This window comes from Benincasa hispida, chromosome 9 (assembly GCF_027475165.1).
Source record: "Benincasa hispida cultivar pf3 chromosome 9, pf3_genome.v1.1, whole genome shotgun sequence".
Classification (NCBI taxonomy): domain Eukaryota; kingdom Viridiplantae; phylum Streptophyta; class Magnoliopsida; order Cucurbitales; family Cucurbitaceae; genus Benincasa; species Benincasa hispida.
The window spans coordinates 8,843,392-8,853,396 of NC_143486.1; the positions used below are offsets into that span (position 1 = coordinate 8,843,392).

A 10,005-nucleotide genomic window follows, 5' to 3' on the forward strand; every position below is an offset into this window, starting at 1 on the left:
AAAAATATTGGTGAGTGTATTATGGTTGCACCATTATTTATGACCTACTCAGTTGTCAACCGCAGTTTGGCAATTATTCTTTCTCTTTTCATCTTAAGCACTCTATACTTTTTTACATGTGACATCTTAAGTATTTCTAGACTTTTTTACATGTGACAATTGAAGTGCTAGAATGAGTCTAAAATTGCTTATATTAGTGCTAGATAATATCAACTTAAATGAATAAAAATCGCATTTGCTACTCTTACCATATCTTCTTCTTTTTCATCATCGTCTTCGTCTTCGTCGTCTTCGTCGTCATCATCGTCGTCATCTTCTTCATCGTCATCATCATCGTCATCTTCTTCATCGTCATCGTCATCTTCTTCGTCGTAGTCGTCTTCTTCTTCGTCTTTCTTCATCTTTACCTTAGTAAGTAATTTCATAAATCATTAAGTATTTTCATAAATTGTAGATTATGGAAGAAGAAATTGTGTTGATTTGTTGGATTTGAACGAAGAACGGTATTAAGATCTGAGATACAGTTCTCATAAGTTTGTTGTGGTTGATGCCCTAAATTTTGTAGTTCTTGTAGTTTGTAATTGTAATGTACAAACGATTTATTTATTTAATAAAATATGATATATTTTATTTGACATTTAGTAGCATTAACCCACAGAACCAATAAACTAACATCCAAGATTATCTTGTCTAACTTAAACATGTATGTAGAGACATACAAATAGATCATGTTTAAGTGATAACCTAAATATTCTGTAATAGATGGATAAGGCTAAATACCTTATCCTGGTAACACTACGAATACGACCTACTTTATATGTGTTACAATTGTTGTAAAGTGCTATCAAACACTCCAACTTAGCTCTTGATTCTTAAAATGCATAATTCTTGTTCTGTAAATTTTATTCTGTGAAATATCGAAATTGGGAATGATCCAACTTCCGTTGCAGACCTCACGGTTCCTTCAGAATTTTATTATCTTTAACACATATTTTACTATATTCAAGTGTAGGACTTTCTGTTAAGGCTTTCTGCCCCTTCAATTCTTCAATTTCAACCCGTTACAAAGGTTTTTAGAATTTTGATTACTCTCGAATGAATACAACTAAAACTAAGAATTTGTTGAACCTTCTAATTTAATGATATAGTAGATGTTCATATAGAAATAAAAGAAAAAGAAAAAGAGAACAGATAACAGATAACAATATCAGAAATTTGTAATTATGTGACTAAAAAAATAGAGGTAATCAGATGTCAATCAAATGATAAAATAAGAAATTGCTAAATAAGATAAAAAAAAAAAAAAAAATAGAACGGAATCAGATGACCATCAAAACGAAATCAAATGACAATATCAAAAATTACTAACCAATTGAAAAAAAAAGAAGGTAATAGAAAGAGTGAAATGTCTAAAAGTAAAAGAGAAGAAGAACTAATATTCAAGTAATTGAAGGTGAAACAAAAATCAAATAATATTAGTACAATCGGTAAATAGTATCCGATATTATTCAAACAACAATAAAATACAATCAATATCATTAGCAATCGTATAACAATCAATATCAAATAAAATTCATATCACAATAAAATAGCAATCAAAATTTATATGGTCAATGAATCAGTGAGGACATGTTTGACTTTTCAATTTCAATGCCTCATTTAAATTGGGCCGAACTGATCAAATTTTCTAATTTTTTTGCAAATTTTATATTATATGGATATGAGCCAAATTTTTATAATTTATTGAAACAATCAGGTATATAACAGTAATTACACTATCATTTGGAAAAATAGCAAAAGGCGGAGTACTTTTGAATTATAGCAAAACACATGGATATCACGTGAGTCCAACTTTTTGAAATCCTAAAATGCACTTATCCTCTCTTTTAATTGCATAAATCTCTAATTTTTCATAAATCTCGTGATTTAACCATTGTTTTGAATTTCTGTATCAAATTTAATAGTTAGTTTGAATATTCAATCTTCTACAATTATTAATTTTCAAATTTTGGTTTGAAATTTAAAATATCATATTATCTTATTTATAAATTGTTTGTATGATTATCTTATTTTGGATTTTTAAATATTATATTATATTAGTTTTTCTAACTAGATTTTCTCTTAATCATAATTAAATCATACGTTTTAAAATTATTTTATGATTACCTTTATTATAAATTTGTTTTGAACGCGGGACATAAAAAAAACATCTCATTTTTATAATTTAGTCTTTTTTTAATTTTATTTTGAATCATATTATTTTTTGTCTTAAAGATTTCATTGGGAAGAATAGAAATACAGAAATTTTGCAAATACAGTCTCACATGTGTTCCCATTTTTCTTTTAACCCTAAAAGGTGATTTTTAGTTATATTGCAACTAATTATGCTATTTGCAGATTTTTTTATCATAAATCTTGATTTTCTTGTACATTATCTCCCTATATTTTTCGAATTTTAAAAATCGAAGGTAATCTTTTTAAAAATCGAATGTAACTTTTTTTTAAAAAAAAATTATCATATTTGATCTTATTTTCAATTTCAAATTTTGTTTTATCTAAGTTTTCAATTTTCATCTTTTTCTTACTGATTTTATTTTTTGTTCTCAATCAACGACAAGTCTACTTTGGAGGCTTGGCTTAATTGATCAAATATACTGGTGCAGGATGAAAGACTCGATTTAATCAACCACGACCAATAGTTCAAGTCGTAGGGTCTCTTCTTTCCAAAGTGATTCCTATCAAGTCATTATGAAAAGGTAGGTCAAACATATAGACGATGTTAGTATTAACCTGTTTGCCTTAGGGTCTTATACCCACATTTGATCGATTTGATCAAGAAAGGATGTACCATCGTCAAAGATTGTTTGTTTCTCTTCTATTCATGAGATCTTTACAATTGACATCAACGCTACATCATGATTGGTTAGTAATTTCAATTGATGATTTTTAATTGGAATTTTTATACTCAAATCTAAATCGATTTCTCTCTTCACGAAGGCAATTATCTAGATCAAGTTTTTATCAATCCAACCCTCACTTTCTAAACTAATATTTTGGTCTAGAACCAAGAAAAAATATTAATACAGAATTTTGGATAAGTTCAAAAGCGACGTAGATGATTTGGTTAAGTGATTTCAATTACAATGTATTTGTTTTTAAGTTTATTGTATTTTTTGGCGTAGTTTGGAAACTAATTATACTGTATTTGTAGGTCACATAAATAAACTCTATTTTTTGGCGTAGTTTGGAAACTAATTACACTGTATTTGTAGGTCACATAAATAAACTCTCATCAGAATTAGAGGATAATTAATTTTTCTTTAACCTTAAAATGCCCAATCTGAATCTTCAGTTACGTTGCAACTAATTCTATCATTTGCAGATTTTTAGCATAAATCCCGATTTTCTCTTAAATTATTTTTCTACACTTCGAATTTTAAAAATTGAATGTAATCTTTTTTTAAAAATTGAATATAATTTTTTATTTTCAAATATCATGTTTGATCTTATCTTCAATTTCAAATTTTTTATTTTATCTAATTTTTCAGTTTTCATTTATTTCTTACTGATTTTATTTTTTGTCCTGAATCGACAACAAATCTAATTTAGAGGCTTGACTTAACCAATCAAATCCATTGGTGCATAGATGAAAAGTTTGACTTAATCGACCATCGACCAAGAGTTCAAGTCCTAAAGTCTTTCTTTTAAAGTGATTCTATCGTGCCATTGTGAAAAGGTATGCCAAGCATATGGAGATTCGATTAATGACTGGACCATTGTTAGAGGAGGAGTCGATTTCGGAGAGGAAAATGGCGGAAACTTGGTTGGAAAAGAGGTCGGTGCAGTTCTAGAATCTGGCCAACCAATAGTCTGTAGATGTTTGTTTTAATTACAATGTAATTACGAATATTTCTTAATAAGTCATTTGCAATTTTATTTGTATGGCTGGGAGTACTAAGACTTTTATAAATTAATTTATATTTTATTTTTAATTTGTTTTGCTATTTTTATGAATGAAATGTCGATTTGCTATTTTTATAAATGAAAAGTTAAAATATGTTATTCTTCTTGTTCACCCTAATTTATTTTGGCATGTTTACAACAGGATATATAATTTATATACATATCGTCTGCATTCAAGGTTTAGAATGTTGATGTTGACGAGAATAACAATAGTGATATCGATAAAATGATGAAAATTTCTTAAAAAGATAAATAAAACATACAATATAAATTATTTAAATTAATAACTAAATATTTTATGTTTTTTTTTACAATGGTCCCTAGGTTTTAAAATGTTATACATTTAATTCTTAAATTTTGAGTTTTGTTTCAATTTAGTCCCTAAGTTTATCAAAATGTTACAATTTTATCTTTGAGATTTGAATTTTGTTTCAATTTGATCCATGGATTTCAAGATTTTACATTTTTAACCTCAATTTTTCATTAAATACTTACTTTCAATCATTGATGTCAATTTCTATTAATTAATTAAAAATAGTTAGAAGGGAGATTTTAAAATTAATTTTAAAAGTGATAAAAATAGTGAAACTTAGTTAATTATAATTCTTATAACAATTTTTAATTTATTAACATAAATTAACTATAAAAAAACGAAAAGGGAGTATTTAGTGAAAAATTTAGGTTAAAATTGTAAACTTCAAGGCATAGGAACTAAATTAAAGCAAAATTCAAATATCAAAGATAAAATTGTAGCATTTTAAAACCTAGGGACTGAATTAAAACTAAATTCAAAAGTTAAGAACTAAACGTGTAATATTTTGGAATCTAAAGACTAAATAGAAATTAGATCTAAAATTCAGAGACGAAACAAATATTTTTTTTCTTTAGAAAAAAATATAAAAGAAATGTGACAGTTGTCTCTCCACTTGTTTTCTTATTCCTCTCAACAGTGTCCATTTTTCCAGCATGCAGAGTCACCCACATTGAGAGTTACATGCAAATACAAACGAACAATAACATCATTAATTAATTAAATAATATTCTCAAAAGGTGAAGCTCTTACGTTTGGGAGTTACATGCAAAGAGAACACGACAATAGTCTCAAATTGTGGTGGTCTTACGTTTGACATGGATTAAGTATGTTTTTCTTTTTTCTTAATTCTTAATTTCAATATAGGTTTTTATTTCCTCAAATAAAAAAAATGCAACCATGCTATTAAATTTAAATCAACATCTCAATATTTTCATCAATATTTCTATATTTTTCTAAAGTTGATATCGACATTTACATTATATTATAAAAGATCATGAAAAATAAAAATAAGCAATAAAATTTCGTCAAACTTTCAACCTCTAAAGAAGGATGTCATACCAATTACCCTAGAACTAAGTTTACTTATATGCTTGTTTATCATCCTTTGACTACATAAATTTTGGCGTTGTCTAGGTTGCACTTATCTTTTTGCACTCCAGTAGCTGTCTAATAAAATACTACTATATGACAATTTTCTTTAAAATATATTTTATTGTTATTAATTTTTATGTTTAAAGAAAAGGGAAGCATGGAATTAGGTGCATCCACCATTACTCTTCTATTTTTCTCTAATTCTCTCTATCCCTCTGGCATTCTCTTTCTCTTTGTCAATTTCTTTCCCTCTTATTCTCTAATTTTCAACATCATTTCTCACTTTCTCCCAAATGTCGATTATTAGGTCAAAAATATTGGTGAGTGCACTATGGGTTGCACCCATTATTTACGACCTACTCAATTGTCAACCATGGTTTGCTACATGAAAAATTATTTTTTTCTTTTCATCTTAAGTGTTTCTAGACTTTTTTGTGTGTGACAATTGAAGTACTAGAATGAGCCCACAATTGCTTATATTAGTGTTAGATGATATCAATTTAAATTTTTGGGTCAATTAATTGTTTAACAATTAGATTGATGAGTAGAAAGTTAGAGAAGTTGTCTATCTCTATAAATAGAGAAGTTGCAATTAATTTCTCAACTCTTATCTTCCCTTTGTTTGGTCTCCCTCATTCTTAACCACAACATCTACCCTAAGCTCTACTAAGTAACATGGCCGCCAACCCGAAAATGAGTGATGTCTTCAAAACCCACCCCGTCCATGTCCCCACCATCAAAAACCTCGACTCTTTCCAACAACTCCCCGACACTTATGATTGGATTCAACCCGAATCTTTCCCTTCCTTTAGAGACTCCAATATTCTTCTCTCCGATTCCATCCCCTTAATTGACCTTTCTCTCCCCAATGCCCCTGAGCTCATTACCAATGCATTACGAACTTGGGGGGTATTCCAGGTCATTAACCATGGCGTCCCCATGTCCCTCATCCACTCCATGGAATCCACTGTCAATACCCTCTTTGATCTTCCCTCTTCCCAGAAGCTTAAGGCTGCTCGTTCCCCCGACGGCGTCGCTGGCTACGGCCTTGTCCGTATTTCCCCCTTCTTCACTAAGCGTATGTGGTCTGAAGGCTTCACCATCAACGGTTCCCCTCTTCAACACTTCCAAAAACTCTGGCCTCATGACTACACCAAATACTGGTATTACTATTACTATCACGAACTGTGATAGTCAAGCCTAATATTTCCTAATTATTTAGTTTTAGGGACTATAAAACACACTTTTCTCACCCTTTTAATTTCTTGCTTTGTTAATTATGTTTTAACACTATTTTCAAATACCAAGTCTAAATTTAAAATTTTCTTTTTGTTTTTATTTTTAAATTTGATTAAGAATTCAATTTTTATATATTTTTCTTCGTAAAAAATGAGAATACTAAATAGGTTTGATTTTCAGAAAAATATATAAAAAATGAAATGACTACCAAAAAGAGCTTGAATAATTAACTACTATTATTGTTGTCATCGTTATTATTATTATTATTATTATTATTATTATTATTATTATTATTATTATTATTATCTCACATAATAAAATAAGAAAAAAATTGTCAATTTTGATTCTAAATTTGCTGCATTGTATTGATTTGGATTATAAACTTTCAATGATCATTTTACCATTGGTTCAATTGCAACTAATTCACCTATTAGTTTAGTGGGGGAAAATGTAAAATTATTAATTTTAATAAAATCAAGTTTTGTACACTAATAAATTGGACGAAAACACAAACTAAATTAATAAATAAGATTCCATCCTTTAAATTTCTCGTTTTGTTAACTATTTTTTACCATTATTTTCAAATATCAAGTCAAATTTTAAAAATTAAAAAACAAAAAATTAGGTATTGTTACCATTTTGTTTTTCATTTTTTGTTTTTGAAAATTAAGCTTATACACACTATTTTCACCTCCAAATTTCTTCCTTCATTATCTACTTTCTACCAATGGTTTAAAAAATAAAGCCAAAATTTAAAAACTAAAAAAATAGCTTTTAAAAACTTATTTTTGTATTTTAAAATTTAGTTAAGAATTTAACTATTGTGTTTAAAAAGTAGTAAATTATGATAAGAAATTAAGAGTAAATATGCTTGATTTTAAAAAATAATAAATAAAAAATAAAATGGCTACAAAGATGAAGTTAAACAATTGATTAATTAATTTGATTAATATATATATTATGAAAAGGGCATGGTCCCACGTAATAAAATAAGGAAAAGAATTTCGATTTTGATTAACTAGTCACATTGTATCAATTTAAATTATAAACTTTAACATTGGTTCAATTTTGCAACTAAAACACAATGAAAAATTCTTCCTTAAATTATTCATAAATTTCATCAAAAAAAAAAAAAAGGGAAAAAAGAAAAAGAGAAAAGCTCTAATGTTACTTTTATATAGAAAGAATTATACTATGTTCTATAATTCATTAAATCATCAGATAACATTTTTTTTTTTTTTTTTTTTTGCGATAATTGAAGTGAAAACTTATAGGAGAATTAAACATTGAACTATTCATTTAAGTTTATGGTTAAAATCATTAATTTTTTAAAAATTAAGATGGTATAATTTATTGCAGTGATATAACAGAAGAATACAATCAAGAGATGAAGAGTTTATGTGGAAGGCTGATGTGGCTTGCATTGGGGGAATTAGGTATAACTCGAGAGGATGTGAATTGGGCCGAGCCAAATGGGGATTTGAAGTTGGGTCATGTAGTGGTCCAGTTGAACTCATACCCGGTTTGTCCAGATGCGGATCGAGCCATGGGTCTTGGGGCCCACACCGACACCAGCCTTTTAACCATTGTGCATCAAAACAATGCGAGTGGGTTACAAGTAATGGGAGAGGGGAACCAGTGGGTGACGGTCGAATCGGTTCCCGATTCATTAGTGGTCCAAGTTGGAGACATCCTCCATATTCTCACAAATGGGATATTCCCATGTTCTTTCCATCAGGCCGTTGTGAACTCGACCCGAAAACGCGTCTCGGTGGCCTACATTTTCGGACCCCCAGAAACCGCTCAAATTTCACCGCTTAAGAAACTTGTGGGTCCTATTCAACCACAACTTTACCCCACGGTAACTTGGACTGAGTACCTCCGTAAAAAAGCCGAACTTTTTAACTATACACTCTCATCTATTCGTCTTTGTGCTCCTCTCAATGGACCGTTAGACGTCAAGGATCACAGCCAGGTGAAAGTAGACTAATCACTTCCACCTCCTCCCACCCATAAATAAAATACAGCTCTACATTTCTTCTTCTTCAACTTTTCAACTCTTCCCCATTTTGGCTAACTAAATAAATATTAATGCAATTTAAGCCAAGTTTGAGTTTTAGGGATTTTTTTCTTTTAAATCACAGAGGTTTGTGCATGGTGGGTGTAGAGAGTAATATCTAATCCACAGTGTGTGTGTGTGTAACTTTGGATTAGATAGGTTTGCTTGTGGAAAGTAAAATTAATGGTTATATCATTTGAAGAAATCAGAAACACATCCGTGTTTTCAAATGGTCTGTTTGGTTTTATTTTTCAAATTTTTAATTTTTAAAAAAATTAAAGTATTTTCCAGTCACCTAAAATAACTTTTCAAAAAATATTTTAAATAATTTTCATAAATATAATTTTTTCTTTAGTCAATCCAATTATGTCATTCCTCATATCTTTATATTTAAATGTATGTTTTTTATGGTTAACATTCCTATATTTTTAAATTCTATTTTGTACATAACTATTCTCAAACAAATCCTAATATAAAAGTTCTAATCAAAATATATGAATATTGTACCTAATTGTCAATAAAAAAAATATAGTTTAACTGCTATCGATCAAGAGATCAGATATTCGGAAGTTCCATCGTCTCACATATTATTCGAACTCGAAAAAAAATAAATGGAAAGATACTTTTAAGAAACACAACCCACAAAAGTAACACTTCCAAATACATAAAAGGAAAAAAACAAAGCAAATGACAAAATAAAAGTGTACATACTGCATTTTTTCTTTTCTGGTCACATATATATTATAATGAAGATATATGCATTAAATTGGAGCAAGCCTAGTACCTGTTGCAGTTCATTTCAATCCCATCAATTTAATAGTATGTCCATAACTTGTAAAAGTAACATCAATAATTAAGAGTGCGTTTGATAATATTTCATTTCTATTTTTCGTTTTTTTGTTTCTTATTTTCGATTTTTTAAAAACTAAAAACATGAGTATGATTGGTAATTATTTTTGTTTCTTATTTTTTTAAAAAAAAATAGAATCAGAAATTTATTTGATAATCATTTATTGTTTCTCATTTCTTGTATTTATCTCTTACATTTTCTCCTATCTTATAGTTTAAATATAATTTAATTATGTCAACTAAAAAATATATAACATACATTAAAATATAAAATATAAAATATAATTATAAGACATAATTTACATTATTAAATATACATAAGTCCCGATGTAAAATTAATAAAGTAATTGAATTGTTTTTATCATTCATATGTTGCTAAAATTTGATTTCTAATATTATTTCTCACTCAAGTCATTTATATCTAGGTATGTTTGGAATGTATTTTGAAGTGTTTAATTTCTTTTTAAAAAAGTCATTTTAGAAAAATTTG

At 28.1% G+C, this 10,005-nt stretch overlaps 1 protein-coding gene across 1 annotated transcript; it reads left to right on the top strand.

Moving 5' to 3' along the window:
• Nucleotides 1-5,961: 5,961 nt before the first annotated feature.
• Nucleotides 5,962-8,880, top strand: LOC120086853 (gibberellin 3-beta-dioxygenase 2-like). Its single transcript, XM_090317480.1, has 2 exons — nt 5,962-6,531; nt 7,967-8,880. The coding sequence occupies exons 1-2, from the start codon at nt 6,044-6,046 to the stop codon at nt 8,595-8,597; spliced, it is 1,119 nt and encodes a 372-aa protein (XP_090173606.1). The 5' UTR covers nt 5,962-6,043; the 3' UTR covers nt 8,598-8,880.
• The last annotated feature ends 1,125 nt before the right edge of the window (nt 8,881-10,005 follow it).

What these genes read in the sequence shown, in the direction of transcription:
- LOC120086853 (XM_090317480.1), top strand. Translation starts at nt 6,044, where the DNA reads ATGGCCGCCAACCCGAAAATGAGTGATGTCTTCAAAACCCACCCCGTC. An exon ending in CATGACTACACCAAATACTG is followed by an intron (nt 6,532 to 7,966) that starts GTATTACTATTA and finishes AATTTATTGCAG; the next exon opens with TGATATAACAGAAGAATACA.